The 22,547-nt window shown below is 31.6% G+C and overlaps 1 protein-coding gene across 1 annotated transcript in view; it reads left to right on the forward strand.

The window, feature by feature from the left end:
• Window positions 1–22,547, forward strand: part of LOC107441594 (rifampicin phosphotransferase) — a gene marked incomplete in the record, with an annotated part of 109,642 nt that overhangs the window by 65,179 nt on the left and 21,916 nt on the right. Inside the window, 6 exon segments of the mRNA XM_071184930.1 lie at window positions 872–972; window positions 5,919–5,990; window positions 9,357–9,463; window positions 11,054–11,126; window positions 15,646–15,744; window positions 20,909–21,067. Coding sequence (XP_071041031.1) covers window positions 872–972; window positions 5,919–5,990; window positions 9,357–9,463; window positions 11,054–11,126; window positions 15,646–15,744; window positions 20,909–21,067 — 611 coding nt within the window.

A 22,547-nucleotide genomic window follows, 5' to 3' on the forward strand; every position in this document is an offset into this window, starting at 1 on the left:
CTCATTTCCCTGACCGTCAAAGGGTTAATTATACTTTGAACTAACATTGATTACATATAAGATTAAAATAACAATAATTAAAGTAAAAGCAAAGTAAGTCTGTCAAATTAGCAACTCTCACATTTAAGTTACCATTTTTTTTAAATTACGTCCTGATTCTGATTTTGTACGAATGCTTTTCTGATTCACCCGTCCCCAAGGGGTTAAGTTTATCCCATAAATGCAGGGATACCTTTAATTAGTCAATTGTGACTACCATTAGGACTTAATTTCGAATTATTTACATTTAAAGCGAACAAATTCACTTTAGTAAACTGGAAAAAAATATGCTATAAAAAGTTGCTAATTTTCATCGTTTTAAATAAAATTTTTAATTTTATTAGTCACCATGTTTTATACTTTTTATTTGCCCGTGGCAAATTTCTTCGAGCTGTACTAAAGTTTCTAAAGTAGTATTCTTCGTTCTATAATTTTGATTTAAAGTTATTTTTCGCACCATTAATTGTAAATAAATTCAAAATTAAATTTAGAAAACCACTTTGTAGAGGTTTTACTTGGAGAAAATTTAAAAATTTTTGCAAAATTACTCTAAAAATTGAGTCTAGGTTTTTAATTGCCTACCGCCTTAACAATATTTTGCAAAAGTATAATAGTTGGCAGCCCAGAGCTCATATGCCTCATTTATTTATAACCGTTCTAATCATATTCCTCTCAATTCCGAAGTATTTCTGTATTTTTATAGCCTTTTAACTGGTAGTCTTGCCGTCTTTGTATTTATTCTTGTTTTATTTTTTAACACGAAAATATGTTATTCTTCTTTAGTTTAGATTCTTTTTTTTATAATTAGAATTTGTGTTTTCTTTTCTTATAGAATTTGGTGGAACTAGACTAGAAGATTTGTCTGAAGACCAAAAGTCTGTCTCCTGCCTAGACAATGAAATGGCCCAAAGGCTTGGCAAACTGGCAATCGAAGTACTTCAAATTTTTGAACACTTCTCTTGAGAAACATGATACTGTACTAGTAAAAACTATGACCGCTAACACGTTGAGCGCCGCGTCAACCATCGGTGGCTGACACTGGACTTTCCATTTAGGCCGCGTCAGCCACCGGTGGCTGACACTGAAATTACATCTAGTCCGCGTCAACCACCGGTGGCTGACACTGACCTTTCACATAGACCGTGAAAAACAGATGGCTGACAGCATATAACATGATATAGAACTATAAAAATTACACTCTTTTATGGAATTGCAGAAAACTTATTCAAAATTTACTTAATTATTGTGCTTGGTTTAATAAATTCAATTGAGTAGATTTTTATGCATCACTATTTTTAAACAATTCGTAGGCTTATATAATTCACCACTTTTGTCAAATATGTCATGATAAACCTTCTAAAAAAATAGCAAAATCCGTCTAATATTTGCAAATTTAGTTTGTAGTTATTTACCGTGGCCAGATGGGCAAGTTTCTATAAAATNTAGTTTGTAGTTATTTACCGTGACCAGATGGGCAAGTCATGTAAAATTAGCGTGGCGTTCAACGTGTTAAGATATCAAAAAACAGTCGTGATCTTTTAATCTAAGAGCTTTTTAACTGTCTAAATCCGCGGTTCACGATCATGTTCGCCACAGAGCCCTAAATAATCAATCTTCTTTTGGTGGTATCCCGATTTTATTTATGAAATTTATTAAGGCAATTATGAACATAATTGCTTTAAAAAGACTATTTTATAAAATATTTAATTAGAGGAATGAAGATTTTTTTTATAGTTTTATCAAAAATTACTTTAAATTAGGTTTTAAGACCCAGAGTTAAATTTGCAGCTATATATTGTGTTATATCTAGTCTAGTTATGAATTTGTCTTGCAATGAATTGAGATTTGGTGACATATAAGCTGAAAATGACTAAAATAAAACGAGTTATGGTTTACTTCGAAATGAAAACTTAAATGAACTGCCGTAAACGTTGAAAATGGTAATTAATAAAACATCTTTTTCTATGAAAGAATTTAGTTTTTTTTTTTTGTTTTTGAAAAGTGCGATAGTAAATATTAATGCAATGTTTAAAGAATGCTTGATTTTTACATCATTTGTTCAATATATCGTTATTAGAAATGCTATAGTTTCTTTTCAAAAATACCATTTCTATTTCATTGGTATTTTTAAGTAATTTCATAAAGACAACCGAAAGATTAAATAAATAATGAATAATAGATTGGATCTAAATATAATCAAAAGTTTCAAAACTCATTATTTGTCATAAAAAGTACTAACTAACGGAACCCTTTAAACTTTCTACGGAACCCCAGAGTTCTATGGAACTCCATTTGGGATTCCCTGGTCTAGACTAACACAAAATAATAAACATGACTGGTGCAAGATATATAAGGAAAATCTAGAAGTATTCTTGATCCATAAATAGCGAATCTGAGGTTCTTAATATTCGACTCGGTAAGGTTGTAATTTTGAATGCAAGTTTGAGGACAAGGAAAAATCTGGAATCATTCTTGATCCATAGACAGTAAATCCGAGACTCTTGATGTTCCACTTAGTAAGGTTTTGATTTTGAACACAGACTTGAAACCAAGGATAATCTTGAATCAGACTCCGAGGCAAGTCTATTTTTGTGATGGACATTTAAAGTGAATATAACTATAAGGATAACACTTTAAATGATAATTTTACAGACTCCTTATATCCTTATGCAAGGAAGCTACTCCACAATTTTGAATGTGTTTTCGCATTACCCAATGGATTCATTGAAATTGCTCAACCCATTCATGTTAAGCTGTCGAAAGTGCCCTAAATCTGATAAAATTTGATAGTACCTATTTTATTCTTCTTCTAGTAAACAGATTTTCTCTTTGTGTTTCAAATAACCATTTCAGCTTAAAAAAACATTCAACCTTAATTTTAGATTAAAATGTAAACCGTTGAGTTATAAATATATCATGGTTGACTGTCCGGTTTCTGAAAAAATGCCACTTCATCAACCACTTTTTATTTTCTGAAAAACAAAAGCATGCTAGTTACACTGGGCTACTACGACCTGGAAATAATAAATGCGTGATACCTAAGATTTTTTAAAACTTTTGAATAATAATTAAATTTACAATTCATTTGCCTTCATTACCTTTCATTGAAATTATTCACGTGTAATTTTCTGCACCCATATATATTTCCTTTAAATTAAATACTTATAGATATTTATTGATATATAACATCTAGACGCATGAGGTTAAATTGACGCATATCCGTAGAGGTAGGTACACCACAAAGAGAATTTTAATATTTCAACGCTTTTGAAGAAAATCGACTTCAATATATATTTACCTCGATCAATGGATAAAACTCATTACGGGAAATAAAATAAAAATGCAAACGGGTTTTGTCATTTTCCTTATAAAATTCGAAATGTGTCAAAATGATGCGTCCCGTAAATGTGTTATTAGTATGTATATTATTAATATATAGATGGGGTAAATTGTGGTGGCGAGACTCGGGGCCTTCTATCGTCGAGTTCTTGTGCTGCTGTCGTCATGATGTGGGCTTTTCGACCATGGTTTCTAGAACTGATAACTAGGGCCACGAATTTTAATGTGGCTTGTTCGTGACTTAACCCGTTTTGTCCCGCCTTTATATATTGAAATGATACAAAAAGCGGGTTTCATGGAAAAAGTGGTATAATATATTATCGAAATTAATTGGTTTTTCTACTGTTAGGGCATTCAAAAAGTCTTCGATTGATCAAAAAGTACTTGCTCCTTTTAATTCTAGATCTAGTCAGATATAACTAAATCATTGTGGTATTTGAGAATCTTTTAATTCACCCAGATAAATGAAAATACTGAANGCCCTAAATCTGATAAAATTTGATAGTACCTATTTTATTCTTCTTCTTGTAAACAGATTTTCTCTTTATGTTTCTTATTACCATTTCAGCTTAAAAAAACATTCAACCTTAATTTTAGATTAAAATGCAAACTGTTGAGTTATAAATATATCATGGTTGACTGTCCGGTTTCTGAAAAAATGCCTCTTCATCAACCACTTTTTATATTCAGAAAAACAAAAGCATGCTAGTTACACTGGGCCACTACGACCTGGAAATAATAAATGCGTTATATCTAAGATTTTTTAAAACTTTTGAATAATAATTAAATTTACTTTTCATTTGCCTTCATTACCTTTCATTGAAATTATTCACGGGTAATTTTCTGCACCCATATATATTTCCCTTAAATTAAATATTTCTAGATATTTATTGATTTATAACATCTAGACGCATGAGGTTAAATTGACGCATATCCGTAGAGATAGGTATACCACAAAGAGAATTTAAATATTTCAACGCTTTTGAAGAAAATCGACTTCCATATATATTTACCTCGATCAATGGATAAAACTCATTACAGGAGATAAAATAAAAATGCAAACGGGTTTTGTCATTTTCCTTATAAAATTCGAAATGTGTCAAAATGATGCGTCCCGTAAACCTAGTGTATTAGTAAATGTGTTATTAGTATGTATATTATTAATGTATAGAAGGGGTTAATTGTGGTGGCGAGACTCGGGGCCTTCTATCGTCGAGTTCTTGTGCTGCTGTCGTCATGATGTGGGCTTTTCGACCATGGTTTCTAGAACTGATAACTAGGGCCACGAATTTTAATGTGGCTTGTTTGTGACTTAATCAGTTAAGCACTGATGTGAGGTCACACAGTTATAATAAGCAACAGGTAAAGGCATGACGAAGTAAAACTAAAATGAAAGTTATATACAGATGATAACGATGTACAGTAGGATAAAAAGAAAAAAACAAACGAGCCACCCTGAATAACTTTTAATTTAATGATCGGATCCTCGCGTTTAAGGACTCAAAAGTAATGGTTCGAAGAGGTGATTTCAAATATGCTAGTTAAGAAGCATAAATATGTTAATGCTAAATATGCTAATTAATTAGTGCAGATAATATTTTAAGTCCAAATATGGTAATTAATTTGTGCAGACAATATTTTAAGTTACGAAATCAGACATGCAAACATACTTTCTCTGAATATACATACTTACAATAAATTTTAAGATATACAATTTCATGCAACATTTGAAATTATATGCAAAAATACAAAATATGCATGAAATCGGTTGACTAGCTCCAGAGAAAGTGAATTTTAAAAATGTTACTTTCTTGAAATTCAAAATGGTTTGAAATTCAAAATGTATGTTTACGTCTATTATTAAATAAAATAATACTGAAAAAAAATAATATTTACTTTTTTTTTGCATGTAATTATTTTTGGGTCAGCGACGTTTATAATTGAGTGCGAAAATGTTTCAATTGATTTAGAAAGTGTAAAAAACAACTTGATAATACTGCTACAATAGAACAGCAGAGGCGAGACAATTATCGCCATACGATATTACAAATATAGAAATAAATAATGTCAAGTTTTTTGCGTCCATAAATTTCAAAACAAGTTATTTGAAGGCAAGAGTGATCTGCACGGCCACTTCTTTTTCTTATTCTGCTTTTCATCTTTTTCTCTCTCGGCTACTGTTGTTTTTCTATTTATGTTTCTCCCCTTCATTTTTTCATTTTTTATGAGCAACATAATTTTTTTTTTATTTGAAACCACTTTTGTTTCTTCTCGTTCATGTTTAGCAAATCTTGAAAATAAACACCTATTTTTAAGTGCTTGAAACATTTCGACTGTTGTTTGAAATTTATATATTTTTTAAGCGAATGAAAAATTTCTTCATTATTCATTATTATTTATTTAATTTTAGAGTGAAAAAAATATCTTCATTTAGTATTTTTTAATATGAATACCATAACAATCTTGATTTAAACTTTCTCTGAACAGAGCATTCTTCTTTGAAATATTCAGATATAGGCTTAGTATTATTTTAATTTTAGGTTGAAAAGTTTTATAGATCACCCAGAGACATAGAATGGGGTATAAAACAAAATAACATATATCTTCTTCAAGTAAGTATAATTTGTTAAGCAAAACTTATTAGTACTATTTGTATGTATAATTTGTGTGTGTAGTTTGCAATAATTTTTGAATAAGTGTTACGATACTGACCACGCTGCGAGTACCCTGTCACTGGTACGGAATTTGCATTATTTTCGAAACAATTTCCAAGTGTAAAAGTTAAAGTATTAATATAAACTAGGAGGCTTCGCCCCCTGCTCGCTGGCGCTCTCCAACCCCCGGAACTGCTTTCGCAGTTCATTTCGGATTGCTTCGCAATCCGATGCTCGCTCTGCTCGCTCATTGGATACGTTCTTAACGTCTAGCTTTTGTATACTTTTTTGAACACTGAAGTTCCGAAAACTTTTCACTGTAGAAAATTCTAAACCTGTACATTTCAATATTAATTTAAAATTGCAAACAGTTCACATATTTTTCTTAATCACACTATTCTAAATTTCAGTTGTTGAGAAAAGTAACTGTTGTAAGTTTTGTTTTAAAGTTTTTCACACCAGAGGGCTAAAATCATGTGTTGTAAAACAATAAGAAATAGTACTGAACGCCGGATGTAAAGCATCGGCTTCGATGAAGATAATTTTGTGAGAATTTTTTTGTGAGAATTCACCCGATTAGCCATATGATGCTCACTACGTGCTTTTGCGCGCCGAAGCCTATCAATTAAAAATGAAAACTGTTGCCAACGCGAGAAAAGAAATATCATCGGTTTTATAGATACATACGTATTAGCGTTTTATATAATATAGATGCGTTAACAGGGCTGCCAACTTTCAACGCCTTTGGTAAAAAAAAATGTCCAGTTGCACCCAAGTTTGGGTTTTAATCTATTATTTATTTGAACTTATTTTCCACACCACTGCATATGAATGATTTAAAAGTACATGGATACCAACAACTCCGCTTTCTGTAAAAGTTTTAATAAAGTGGTGGCGAATTAAATAATAAAACTTGTAAAATTTTGATTATTACGCCTTACTTTTTAAAAGAGTGGCAGCGAGTAAAGAGGAATAAAGTTGCATTTTGTTCCATACTTTCAGTCTTTGATATTAAGTGGTGGAAAAATTGCTTAAAATGAAAAATACTAAATCAAAAATGGCTTAAATTTTGCTACCACTAGAAAATACTCTTTTGCAAAGCGGTACAAGTTGGCACCTCTGAGTCTATCGCGAGGAAAATTTTAAAATGTTGGCAAAATTACCAAAAATTTAGGAAGATTTGGTTTTTATATGTCTACCACTTTATAAAATATTTTTCGAAAAGCGTAGTAGTTGTCAGGCATGCATTAGAAATGAGAGAATTTTGTTCACCGTTACACGTATATGATCTTAACAGAATAGAAATGAATAAATTAGGGCATGGTCATGATGAATATTAGGTCATCCGGAAAATTCTGCCCGAGTAAGTGCATGCCCTATTATGCAATGACACAAAAGATATCTTTAGAAAGAAAAAAAAATGGTAGGGATCTACTCTTTAATGCATACATTAGATGATCCTGTTCTATACTTTCGTACAAATTTGAATGTGTATACGTTTAAATGTGTAGGGAAAGCTAGTTCAAGTATTGAGAGAAATTTGCCTTCGTGGATCACTTTTAGATTAAACTAATCAACATTAGCCTAACATGGAGATTAAAACCATGAAAACATCTTACAGTAAGCCTGATGGCAAGGGAACCCTGACTCAAGATCCGTCTGCCCCTGAGGATATTTTTCGTCAGCACTGCGCGTTCCGGGTGAGGAATTCGTATCGACCAGCCATCGCTGGGATTCGAACTCGGTCACTTCATCGGGAGGCGAGCACTTATAACAAATTTTACTATTTAATTCGCTACCAATTTCATACCTGCCAACTCTTCCGGATTTTCCGGAAGATTTTAGTTTCATATTTAAAGTGGTAGCAATACTCAGGTTATTCCAATTAACTTTTTGAATTATAATGATAATTGTAAATGATTTTGACCACCACTACATATAAATAATTTCAATAAATATATAAAAGCATAATAATACTTGAGCAAGCGAATTTCAACGGGATCAAAATATAAATATATTTTTGAGTCAAATTGTTATTCGTTTATTGTATTACAACCACTCTGAAAATCCATTCTCGGAAAGAGTGAAAGTTGGCAGGCGCGGAGTAGTTGGCAACCGTGATTCGAGCTACCTCCATGACAAACTTTATTAATTTAATAATGTTTTTAAAAAAAGTTATTTAGTTAAAAGTTCTAAAAATATTAAAATTCTTTCTTAACCCTTTCGCGCCGACTGTCACAAATACGTGCCAGCATAAACCCGTATCAACCAGAGTAAAAAGATAAAACTGGTAATCAAAGTAATTCTTTAGAAGTTTATTTGTGGGCCGAGTTATAATTGTTTGATATATTTAATTCACCATTACTTTGTTCAAAATAAAACTATTTAGTTATACTTTGAATTAACATTGATTATATATATGATTAAACTAANGTAATCAAATCCTCCCATATAATCTAATAAAGTTTCCACAGAGCAGCAGAATGAGAAATTGTATTTCATTCATTTACTACATCTTCTGCATCAGTTACTATCATCACTATTTGATTTAACAACATAACGATGTCTTCATCAATCAAATACTGGAAGCCAGACTCACATGCTGAAACCAATCTTCTAAATTTTCTTCATCAAGAATTTCGAAACCTTAGATTTCTTTTGATTGTTCGAGAATAGTGTTATCATATTTTTCTTGAACATCTGAAGAAGATTGTTCATCAAGCGGTATGATATTTCTCCAAGATCGTGATAACGTAGACGATTTTAATTTTGACCAGGCTGCTGATATTCGATATACTTCAATCCAATAACGAATATTGCTTCCAAAAATTTGGTAGTGTTATAATTTCATGAATCAAATTTTTTTAATCTTGAAAATGTTTCTCTTTATACTTTTTGTGTGACTCCGGAATGAGCACGGATAATCCGCAAACCGGATAATCCGCGCATGGATAATCGAGAGTGTACTGTATCACTTTTTAAGAATCTATAATTTTACTTTATTAATGATAGTGGTAGTTTTATACTAATTTAAATTTATTTTTGCTTTATTGGCAAAAGCCTGGTCGCAACCGAAAAAAATATAGAAAGTGAAGACAACTTTTTCGTGAAATTAATTAAAAATTTTAACGATTTAGGTATTACTTTCATTTTAATTTGAGCTATATTTTGATGTCGATATATATTTCCGATGATTTTTTTTAAAAATATGTTTCGGTAAATAGGAATAAGCAAAGATTGTTTTTTTCACTTTTTAAGTTTTTCCCCGGTTTGTGGCCCGCGCTGTGTACTTCAGTGAATATTGATAAATTTTAAAATTTTTAGTCAAGACCTGTGACAAGCAGAAGTTTGTTGAACAGCTTTGAGTTGAAACACGAGTTTAATACCATTCTGAGATGTGAGAGGGATTATTTCACTTTAGCAAATGTTGGGTAAGCTTTTTTTAAAAAATTGTTACGATTACTTTACACTTTCTCTATATCTTGTTAAAATGTTCAATCGTTAATAAAATACTTTCTATTCATTCGCTAAACTTCAAATATATTTCTTTGAACTCGTAGTAAATAGACACTTGATGTTAATACAATTTTTACACATTCATAAATTGAATAGAGATGACCGGAAAACTGAATGGAATTTTCTGATGTGCTAAGCGTTGTTGTTGTTGTAACTAATCCTTCATGACCTAGCAACAGATAGATCATGACCTAGCAACATGTATTCTAGCAAAGTCAATTACAATAAGTGGAGATGATTTTAGGTCTTCCAGTCCCAGGCAGTCCAGGATATGCTCCGGAGAGGTTGGCTCTGAATGCAGGTTGAAAAAATTTTGCATCCGGAGCTAAAAGTCATACCTTTCAGGTGGCCACTATTAAACCTTGAAATCGCTGTCATATCTGGACTATCGCCCTCGAGTTCGAGAATGCAGCCTGGGCACTTTCTACAATAACAGTGGTGAGCAGGGGGAGTAAGCCATATTTGTTTGCAGCTTCTGTTCCATGCAGAAGAAATTTCGTGGAAAGTGAGGGAGTCGCAACTAGCCCCTTTTGGCCAACATGTCAGCAATTTCTTTACCTGACACATTTACGTGAGAAGGTATACACTGAATCTGAATATCTCGTTTATGGGGCATGTATTTTAGTTTTTCCAATATTAGTAAACCTACTTGGTCACTGACTTAATGCCAATTTTGTAGGTGCTGAATTGCACTACGACTATCACTAAGTATCCAAATGTCTTCAGAGCCATTCTACAGAGGTAATTTCTAACTTTTACCTCTGTTAGAACAAAAGAGAAAGAAAATTGCGATCATCATCTCCCGCATTGTTTAAAAACTACTACATTTATAATTAATTGTTGATATTTGTTTCGAAATTATAGAAGTTTGACAAAAATATGGAAACACTTCTATACTAACTCATTTTAAAAAAATTTTCTATCAACTAATGTCTTGGAATATTTTGCGTAACAAAACTGTTGGCACAGTTTGAAAGATCATATTTAAACCTTTTAGAAGTGGTGTTCATTTTACTCATACGAAATTTGCTTCGACCAAAATGAACGTATGAAGTTATAAGCTTCTTTCTTCTTACAATACCACTATAATTAAAAAATGCTTTAAAAAATTATTCCGACACCATCTATACTTCAGTATAAACACTTCCGTATTGCTTGTAATAAGTTGAAAAAGAAATTTATAATTTCTTGAACTCTTTTTGGTCGTTACAAATTTAGATTGGGCAATACGGACTCTATTTCTAAAAAGTGCCAACATTTCGAACCGTGCAAAATCTTCCTAAATGTATGTTAGTATAAGAGAAACTATTTCCATATTTGTGTCTGCATGTGGAACAATTTTTATCCTATCGCCCTTGAACGAATTACGATCATAATAAAATAAAATTTACTTATTAGTAATAAATAGAAGTGTAACATGTTTCAAATTAATTTTGAAGCAAGAATTAATTACGAGAAGAAAAAAATGGTGAACACCTGTTTTATTTATATTCCTTCCGTTACAGCGAAGTAATGCCCGGTGCAACACCTCCTCTGGCTGCTGAGATGTGCTCCAAACTATTTGCAAAAGCAATGCAGGTTGTTATTTATTGACATTTATTATAATTGATATATTTTTCATGTTATGACGCGTTATGATATATTATATTAGCAGAAACATATCCCAGTGGTACAACGTAATCTCCTTCACAGGTTTTAAAAATCAATTTAACAGGTCGAATCTTTTTTTAGAGATTTTTCGAAATTTTTTAATACTCATAACCAGAACTGCTCCACCAGTGTTAACTTCCAATAAAACAGGAGAAGTTCCTATATTTACTCTAATCGTAATGGGTCGTCTTTTAGCTAATTCATCGTAAAGTTTTACAGTATTTTAGTTCGTAACGGTACGGATATAATATTTTCACCTGAACTTCCGGGTACAACCTCAATAATTTTTTTTGTTTTTGTTTAAGATGCTTTTTTATTTATCCCTTGGACAGTCATAACTTGCATAACTCCTATAGTCATTAACTAATCATAACTCCCACTTTTGGACAGTCATAACTTGTACTTATGACATAAGTTGCAGATTTATTCACGTACACGTACATAACATATTACACGTTGCAGATTAATTCCATGATCAGATCTCTAACAATGATTACAAACAAAATTATTTTTATCGTTTGGTTTCTAGTGAGAACCGTTTCGTTTCCTTTTTCTGGTAAACCTTAAATTCTTCCAATTCTACTGGCTACCCAATAATTTCTTGAGTGATCTTGTTCACCTTTTTCATGGCCAAAGCCATTTTAATTGTGCGCTCAAGATCAATATCACCTTCTTCTAAAAGCCTGTTTATTGAGGCTCAATAGCCGGAGACCTCTCACAAAGACATCCTGCAGCAATGTGCTCAGGAGTTTTTGTTTGTAATTGCATGGCATTGCCTATGAACCCAGTTCTGCCAAATAAACATTAAAGCTTTTTGCTTCGTGTTGTTTTCGAGTAAGAAAAATATGTCTGCTACGAATTATTAATGGCTTTGGGTGAAAAAAATCTATAAGAATGTATTTTTAGGATCTTAAAATCAGTCGTATTGGATTGTTGGGTGCTAAAAAAATTTTTTTAATTTTTTTTTTTTTTTATTTTAAAAAAAAATAAATTATACATTTTAGCTCATAATCTTTCGCTTAATTCTTACTTGTTGTATTTTTGTTGTCCGAAGAAAGCCCAAACCACCCCAAAGAAGATTCAAAAGTTTCTTGAAAATCATCGAATTTCTAGAAATTCACACCAGTAGCGTTACTTCTGTTTCTGGATTCGTCTATCGGCTGCAGCCCCGACATTAATAACTTATTTCGTTCGATTAGTTGAGAAACGAGGTCTTACATTTGGAAAAAGAATGAACTTGTCCTATCTGGGAGCAGTCTTCAAGAACGATAATTATTTTACTGATTTTTAGGTACTTGAAATCCTATTCGAAATCAGTTTAGGGCTGCCAACAGTCTAAGCTTTTTGTAATTATTTTATCGAGTGGTAGCTTTGCTTATGTTTTAATGCATCATGTTTTATTTATTTAAACTAATTTTCCACATCACTACAAATAAATGATTTAATAGTTCATACACAACGACAGTTTGTTCCTGTACTTTTTTTGAGGGCCTCCCTGGCCGAGCAATATCACCCGCCAAACGCTGTGTGAAGCTTGGAGGTGATGGGTTCGAAACCCGCCGTAAACCTGGATGCATTCTTTCAGATGTCCCCCTACTCGACGAAGATTTATAAGCCAGCAAATGTATGCAATTTCAATAAACTAGTACTTTCGATCCAATCGCCCAAGGGTATGCACACATATGAAAGAGTCGATTGATCGCTTAGCTGACAGGCACTCTGAATAATACTTCAATCTTGTACTTTCGTATTGACGCATTTATAATTTTCTCAAAATCACCAGAAATTCTGAAGATTTTTCGTTTTTAAATGCCTTCCACTTTATAAAATATTTAGCAGAAAGCGTAGTAGTTGGCAGGCGTGTCAGTTTTGTTTTGAAACGAAACTTTTTTAAACGATGGTTTTTTACACATTAATTTAGTATAATCCACAAATCATCGCGAGTGTGTCATTCCTTAGCGTGAGGTTCTAAGATAAACACTCTTATATTTAAAAAGTACAATTTTTAATAATTTAATTTAGAGTATAGAATTTACATCTTGATGCAACACTTGATGGTGAGGAATCTAAAGTGAAACTTCCCGAGTGTTAAGATAGAAAAGTCCCGATTCAATTGCGCATGCGTGAGATTGAATCTGGACTTTCTTTGAAAATATTTGATTAAACGGGACTGCGACTTTTCAATGATACTAATTCAATAGTGTCTTAGATAATTGACTTACCTTTTCTCTATAAATAATAATAGAAAATATGGTGAAATGATATTTTTTATTAATGAAACTGGGTATCCTTACATCCAAATCTACCTGTGTACCTACCGAAATACATTGGGGGCTACTCTGGTTCCTTCCGTCTTTCTAGGTATAAGGTTCCATAAACGTTATCTAATCAAAGAATAAAACTGATTTAAGCAATTCAGAAAGACGCAAAATAAAATTTAAAATAATAATAAGTCAAAATGGAAAAGCGCAAAAAGCAGCTGAAACCAAATTTGTCTTAATTTTAACAATTTAGAAGGTTAGAGACATAAATCAAGCAAAAAGAAAAGTTTTTTAAAAAAAGATATGCATGTTAGAGAAAACAGCACTTCATAGGGGGGGACACTGTCTATTAACTCACTGGAGCCCTTCTGTAGTCAGTGGTAATACCAAAAACTGACTGTGTACCGGGGGCACCATAATGCATAAATTAAATAAGAAAAAGCTAGTAAAAATTACAAAATAAAATGTTAATGCTGTAAAAAATTAATGATACACATGCACAAGTCCAAAGTACAAAGAGGAAAAATTAATTAACAATAAAACGTCTAGAAATAAGGAAAAAAAAGATAAAGTTACAGTTAGAATAACCAAATCAAAATAAAATATAAATTGCAAAATCTTTAAAAAATTCTTTAAAAATATTTATAGTGCTGACCCCTTTTTAAAAACTTGAAAAATAGAGCAAAACATTCAATGATTAAAAATTCTAATAAAGTTATCAATATTTTTCAGGAACTAAATATCCAAAATTTCACATTATAGGCCTATTCATGCGGACTGCAATATCGGTCGAACTAGTTGAACGTCTCTTAAATACTTTGAATTGAAAAATTTTAATTACCATAATTGAAAGGAAAATTATTGTTCTTTAAGGTAATTTTGAAATTCCCAATTGTTGGAAGAAAATCTGTTTTATTATTACAAAGAAATTTTTTATTATTATTTTTGTTTATTTTTATTTTTGTTAATATGTGGGCGTTTCATTTTTAGTATTTTCTCTGTGTACTTTTGACTTGTGTTTGTGTAACATTAATTTTTAAATGCATTTAAATTTAATTTCAGAATTTTTTATAGCTTTTTCTTATTTAGTTTATCCATTATGGCGACTAGGGGCACAGTCAACTTTTGGTATTACCACTGACTACAGAAAGGCTTTACTGTGTTAGTGCGTCCCCTGATAAAGTGCTGATTTCGCTAACATACATATCTATAAAAAAATTCTTTTTTTGCTTGATTAGTGCTTCGAACTTCCTAAATTGTTAATTATAAAATAATCCTTAATTGTAAATTATGAAATGTCAGAAATACTTAATACTTTCTGAAAGTATATTTTTGACCAGCAAAACAATGGAAAAGAAGATGGACCAAAATAGCCCCAGCTGTCTTACCAATGTTAAGCATTACTGATTTTAAAAATAGCTCGCGATATTGATAATAAGTACCGATATTAGTTCTTTTGTCAAAATTTATTATAAAAAACATTAGTGCTGTTATTAATTATTTTCGAGAATTGCAATTAACTAACTTTCGTAAAAGGTACAAATTTAAATGAAAAAAATTCTATTGAAATTCTAAATTAATTAATGAAGAAAAGGTAATCATTCGTGTATATAAAACGTAGTAATTTGCCATATTGTTATCGACGTCAATGATGCTTAATCCATTTAGGTAATAGGTACTAATGCTATTATGTTAATTAGCGTAATCATAAATACTCAATACTTTCCAATGTATCTAGGTATTAATATTGTTACCAAGGTAACAAGGTGATGACCAAGGTTGGTACCAATATTAGTACTTTCTATGGTACTATTAATGATATCAAGATTCGTCTGTTGGAATAGGGTTTTACTGTTTATGAAGAGGAGAATTAATTAAACTGAATTATTTTGAAGGGATGAATTTTTAAAGACATTTTTTTGCTTAATCTAATAACATAAAGTCACTGTGAAAGGCAACAAACAATAATTAACGAAACGATTGAATTTGTTTTAGCTTAATTAATTGTGTCAGTACATGTCTATCTGCTTTGTGCTTGATATCGTAGAAGTAATCAATTCTGATTTATTGATAATTTCTTTTTTTTTCGTCCCTCATGAAACGGGTATTCCGCTAGCAGATTATTTACATGAAAAATAATTATAACAGGAATACATATATCAAATTATTTCTTTTTTTCTTTCTAGAAATTTGCTTTTGACAGAGGGATGACTGAAATATTTGCAAAGCGAATATATTGTCCTCCGGATATATTCTACAATCAAATCGTCATGAGTATACCAGAGGTGACTGCGTTTTTATAATTAACTTTTTCATCAGTTTCTTTTTCATCAGTTTCTTTTTTACCAATTTAACATAGCACTCTCGTATTTATATTTTATTTATTTATTTATTTTTGAAAATTGAAGGTAGCTAAGAACAGTCCGCAAAAAAAAGATATCACCCTGAATAACTTTCGTTCTAATGATCGGATTTTCACGAACTAAGTGTCAATCTTAACGGTTCCTGGGGGTGACCTCAAATATGCTAATTAATTAATGCTAACTATTAATTAAGTTACGAAATCAGACACAAAACGTACTTTCTCTGAATAAACATATACTTTTTTTTTTACATATTTGGATTCCTTATTTTCAAAATATGGGGGGTAGCCGGCATTGGGGGGAATTTTCATTGGGGGGTAGCCACAATCTGGGAAATGTGGTCCCTATAGTTTGGTCAGGCAATCGATTCAAAGTTTGGACCCCTTAATGTTAATTTCGCTTTTTGTGTTTTCAGTCATATTTTAAAAACTAATGAAGATAATTTCATGAAAAAAAAATTATTTTTAATTCTTAATTCTTTCTAATTATTTAATTAAAATGAGGATGAAAAAATTTTGAATTATAAGGTATGGATTTTTTTATACCATATTAATCTACATATTTTTTAATTGAAAAATCTAAAGCTTCAACTTTTTTTATGTATTAGAAGATGAGAAAAATTAAAATTAATTATTTAACAAAAAATAATTTGGCGACAATGAAGAAATGACTAAATGGGGCGATTAATATTAAAATGTGATAAACTTACGAGGAACTTGACTGCGCGTGCGTAGCATAAAATTTTATTCATATTTTTTTGCGATAATAATCGTTTGCTAATCTTTTTTTTTTTATTTCTTTCAGACAAACCATAAGATATAATGTTTCTTTTTTAGTCGTCTAAAATTCTATTTGCAATTTAGTAAAGAAATTTGAATAAAACAATTTATTGATTAAAAAACATTTTATTCAACGGATGTCGAGTTTTATAAAAGAATGCTTCTGATAGAATATGATTATACACCAGGTTGTGCTTATTTAATGTGATTATTTTTTAGTTTTTTTCCCCTCAATAACTGATACAATTTCAATAATATACATACGTATGACTAGATTTGGAATAAGATATTTATCAATTTCTTTTTTGTATATTTCTTTTTATATTTCTTTTGAATATATTTTTTATAAATATTAATAAATATACGTAGTAAACATATTTAAACATATCTCACATCATCGCAAATTTCTCAACATCTTATATATCGTCTTAATCTTAAAAGTAATTTTTTAATCACCTGTCCGGAAGTGTTTCGTAGAACTATTTTACCAACTATTTAATTAAATTTTAACATTTTTAAAAATCTTATTCTTTACCCTACTACGTTTATTATTTCTTCATTAATATGCTAATCAATTTTTTAGTACTTTAATTTAGTTTTTTTTTTAAAGTGAAGTTCCTTTTTAAATTATAGTCAATTTTTTTTAAAAATAATTATTGTCTGCTAGCTAAGAATAAAACCTTGTTAAGAAATTAAAAACATTCGGCTGTTTAAAATTATTTAATGCAAAACAGCTGATTATTTACTAAGCATACTATTTTTTTCGAAAAAAGAATATAAATCATTGATTGTCTTTTTTTTTGTTTTGTTTCTTGTGGCTTCAACATAGATTATCTAAAATAGTGCTGATGTTTTAGAAGTCACTGCAAAGAGTACAAAGATACCGAACATAAAAAGCTGTCGAATACGTAGCCAAAATTTTTAAGCGTCTTAAAATATCTCAGTATCTTAAATGTTGTCCTACTATCTTAGTTGGGAAATTAAATTTTTAATTATCTGACCACGTGTGATTCACTAGTTATTTCATTATATCTTTTACTCTTTCTTTGTGATTCCATGTAGATTTTTTTCCAGATAATATACTAAACAATTTTGTTTAATTTTTTACTTTAGCACGATTCCCAAGATATTATTGTAGTATAATTTGTTATCAGGAAAAATGCCTTATTTTGTGAAGCAGGAAATGCTAAAAATTGAAATTTGTAAGAAGATTTCGAAGCCTTGCCAATTTTAGAATCATCTGATTTTAAAAAAAATGCAATAAAAAATACGCAATTTCCGAACTTATTTTGATTAAAAATAAAAAATAATAAAATAAAAAAAGTGCCATGAAGGCTAAAACCTTGAATAGATAATGAATTAACCGCCAGCTCTGGATCTGGGTAAAAGCAAGCACTATTCAAGTTTAAATTCATTTACTTTCAAAGTAAAAAACTTTGGAGGTGATGTGTATACAGGCTGTCCACGTTCTACCACAGGGGTTCAAATTTCTAATGGGTCGTTTGAATTGCGCTTCTAAATTTCCTTTCTAAAAATTATTTAACATGAGATCTGATGGGCACTTTTTTTCCCTCGGGAAGTGAATTATGAAAGGGAAGCGGTGATCGTAAAACAATAAAACACACCCCACAGTAACCTTATTCTCTCCTTAAATTGAGAAGATTTCGTCCCCCAATCTTTGGTCGAAAGTGTCACAAGCCCAAACTATAAACGTGAGAACTATTGTGATAATCCATGCTTCGCTTTACTTGCTCGACTTTAAAAAAAATTATTTTTTTTGTGGCAACGAAATTTAAGTTATTTTAGATCAGTATTTTTAATTTTAAGTCATTTTTTTCTCCTCTACATACCATAGTATTCAAAGTATCAAATGAAATGCAACTTCAGCATCTTTCATTAGCACTAGGGTTACGGTCGTTTCTTATATCTCTATCTGTACGAACACATTAAACAGCATTTATAGAGATGCCAACTTACTCCGGACAGCTAATATATATTTTAAAGTGGTAGTTTATCAATTGTGATGAATCACAATTGATAATTGATTGTGATGACTTGGTTTAATAAATTCTATCCAGTAAATTTTTATCCACCACAATTTCTAAATAATTCGTAGGCTTATATAATTCACCACTATATATTTGCAAAATTTACTTAATAGTTATTTACCGTTTTTTTTAATTATTTTTTGTGCCAGATGGTTCATTGGAAACTTAAACATCCACAAAAACCTTAAAATCCCGACTGTCTGTCAGTATATTTACAAGCTTAATGCAGATTTTTACGACAAAGCAAAATATCATCATCGAAATATTTAAATTTGAAAACTTTAAAAAACACAAAAACCTAAGACCAATAGCTGCACACTTCACCTCTGACGCCTCATACCAAAACTACCAGCATACATAAAGATCTCCATCTCTTACATCAATAGTTCATAGCAATAGTTCAAAACATCAATTGATTACAGCCTCAACTACAATACCAGCCTCGAAATCAGCACCTGCTATCTCATGTTGACTATAAATTCACAGCCATCTTTACTACAGCAAGTTGCTTAGAATTATTTTCACTTTTCTTTTCAGTTAAACAAGCAAGGTGCTTGCTCTACAACATCAGTCACCCCAGAGACTCTGTATACAAACTGTTTATATATTTTTTTTTGTCTGTAATTTCATTATGAATAGGATATGGGTCTTCTGCACTGCCCAGTTGCCCAGTTTTTGTTAAAGTTGTAGTTGTAGTTCATTTACGTCGCACTAGAGCTGCTCAATGGGCTATTGGCGACGGTCTGGGAAACACCCCTGAGGATGATCCAAAGACACGCCATCACAATTTTGATCCTCTGCTGAGGGGATGGCACGCCGGCTTCAGTAGCCCGACGACCAGCAAGCGAAGTCGAGCACTTTACGGTAGAACAGTTTAACGAGGACCAATACCGCACACCCTCGGTCCCTACGCAGACTCATCCAAATGGTCACCCACCCGCACACTGACCACGGCCAGTGATGCTTGGCTTCAGTGATCTGCTGGGAACCGTGTCTTAACGATCAGTCCACTGCGGGACAGCTTTTATTAAATAAAGTAAAGTAAGTAATTATTTTGGCGTGTCCGGAGCAGTTGGCATTATATACTATAAGGAAAAAAATGAAAATATGAAAGATATATTTATGAAATATTCTAGTATTTTATTTTTCAGTACTCGAACTAGGCAACTGAAACCTTCAAAATCTAACACTCTGACATCAATTGACATTCTGCGTTTGTTCTTTCTATTATTGCTTATCGGCATCAGTTGTTTATCGCTTGTTTCATTTGAGATAACGATATCGGATAACGGGTCGAAGCATTGTCGGTACATTCCTATTCATTAGTGATGTGATGTTTGCATGTTTACTCAAAATTTTGTCTAAATTACGATCGCGTCAAATGGACGCATATCCGTAGAGATAGGTATACCATAAAGAGAATTTCAATATTTCAACGCTTTTGAAGAAAATAGACTTCAATATANATATCGGATAACGGGTCGAAGCATTGTCGGTACATTCCTATTCGTTAGTGATGTGATGTTTGCATGTTTACTCAAAATTTTGTCTAAATTACGATCGCGTTAAATGGACGCATATCCGTAGAGATAGGTATACCACAAAGAGAATTTCAATATTTCAACGCTTTTGAAGAAAATAGACTTCAATATATATTTACCTCGATCAATGATTAAAAATCATTACAAGAGATAAAATAAAAATGCAAACGGGTTACATAATTTTCCTTAAAAAATTTGGAATGCGTCAAATTGACGTGTCCCGTAAATCTAGTGTTAATGAGATTTAATCTAGTTACGGCAATCTCAAAAAGAAGACTGAGACAAACGTCACTCTTTCTAATGATGACGAAGTTAAAACTATTATCGAAAACCTAAAAATAAAAAAAGCACCTGGGGAAGATATTATAAGAGCCGTTCTCAATACAACGTAAATCAGCTGGCAAAACCGTAACCCCTTCGAGACGGGTGAGTCACATATGCTTTGATGCATTACCCGAGTACACAGCCTTAAAGAATCCTCGGCGACCATAAATTAAGGTTGAACTCATTTATTAAACTGAAAAATAAATGACGGAACTCAAGTATTTATTGAAGTATTAATGGGGAATTTCCTCCTTTTTTTCCTCAAGTATTATTGGGGAAAAAAGGACGAATTTTTCGGTTGTTGTTTAAGAAAATAAAAGTCAGTGCATGTCTTTGCAAACCTACAATTCTCGACAGAGTTATTTATTGCTTTATTTCATTCTTTTAACTTTAGATCACTTGTCGCCACGGCCATGATACTACACTTTCAAAGGGTTTCTTAATTAGTATTTTTGGCCGGGTTTTGGAAGAGCCAGAAATCTATGAGATCGCCAAGGAAAGATTTCCATATTCCATGAAGCCTCCCCTCTTTGTTCAGCTATTAGTCTATAAAGTAAGATTTTTAATTTTTTTCAGAATGAATTCTTCGTCTTTTATTCAGAATGAAATCTGAATTAAGAATGACAGGTATTTGATTTGAAAAAAATATACTATTTTTATAAATTATAATCAATTGTATCTGTCTGCGATCGATTGTGGAAAATTGAGTGCATCTATTTTCAGGTCATTGTACTCCTAAAATTATTAAAAAACATCTTTTAATTTAATACCTTTAAAATTAATATTTTTTAATGTAGCCGGGGAGTCACCCAGCCGAAGCTGCGGATAACAACGAAGAAGGGGGGTCCACCAGCCGTGCATACAAGTTTCCTTTTTTTTCTTCTTTATTTAATCTTTGTTCGTGAGGTTTTGAAGTTCTGGAATTCTACTTCGTATTTGTCTGTTCACTCGTATTTGTAATTGCATTACCCACTAGCCTGAAACTTCTAAATCTAGAACATTGCATCTAAGGGTAATAATGTTGGACGAAATAGTTTCTATTTCATTTTTAAATAAAGAAGGCAGATTCTTGCCCTTAAAAGCTGACATTTCAAGATGGAAAAAGATAAGCTGTGGCACAGAAATCGCTTAAAATAACAAGCATAGCAGAATGAAAAAGCCATACGTCACAGAAGGCGTTGTCGAGAATTCTAATCAGCGCTCTCAAAATCTCTCTTTATAAAATGTAGATGTAAAATTAGGTAACATGCAATCGGGTTTGAATCCCAGGCATGGCTGTTCGATACGAATTCAGCACCTGGCTCGCACAGACCAAAATATCGTCAGTTGTAGATTGATCATGGGTTAGAGTCCCCTCGTCGTCAGGCTAACCAAGGGAGGTTTTCGTGTTCTTCCTCTCCATGTAACGCAAATGCGGGTTAGCTCACTCAAAAAGTCCTCCACGAAGGCAGAATTTCTCTCAATATTTGATCTAAGAGTTCCTTTGTCTTCTGGATTAGGTTACTGCTACGGAGTTAAACATTGGTAGTTTTAAACTCAAAATTGTGTCTGCTGTTCAACGACGGTTATAAAATAAAATAGAGTTAATTATATTTTTAGTTACAGTTGCCCTCGCGGGGTACCCAGATATCATAATTAGCCTTGTCTACAACAGGTAGATGAGTCTTTCATTAGTATATAGCAGTGTTTCTTAACCTTTTTGATATAATGGACCCCTTTTAAAAATTTTTAAGAAGTCACGGACCACCCCCCTGTGAAAAAAAATAATTGCAAAAAACATCAATTATTAGAAAACATTTAATTTTATTATTTTAATAGTATACAAAATTTTTAAAATTAAAATTTTTAATGTGAAGGTTGCTGCTGCTTTTCCTTACTTAACAAATTGAATTGGGGGATGGTTTTCAACAAAGCAAACGGGCATATCATGTTCAACATTCAATCGATTTCGATGTTATGTTTTTATTGTCACAATTGTGGAAAATCCCGCTTCGCAAAGATACACTGTAGCAAACGGAATTATAGCTGCCATA

This window comes from Parasteatoda tepidariorum, chromosome 9, assembly GCF_043381705.1.
Source record: "Parasteatoda tepidariorum isolate YZ-2023 chromosome 9, CAS_Ptep_4.0, whole genome shotgun sequence".
Taxonomy (NCBI): domain Eukaryota; kingdom Metazoa; phylum Arthropoda; class Arachnida; order Araneae; family Theridiidae; genus Parasteatoda; species Parasteatoda tepidariorum.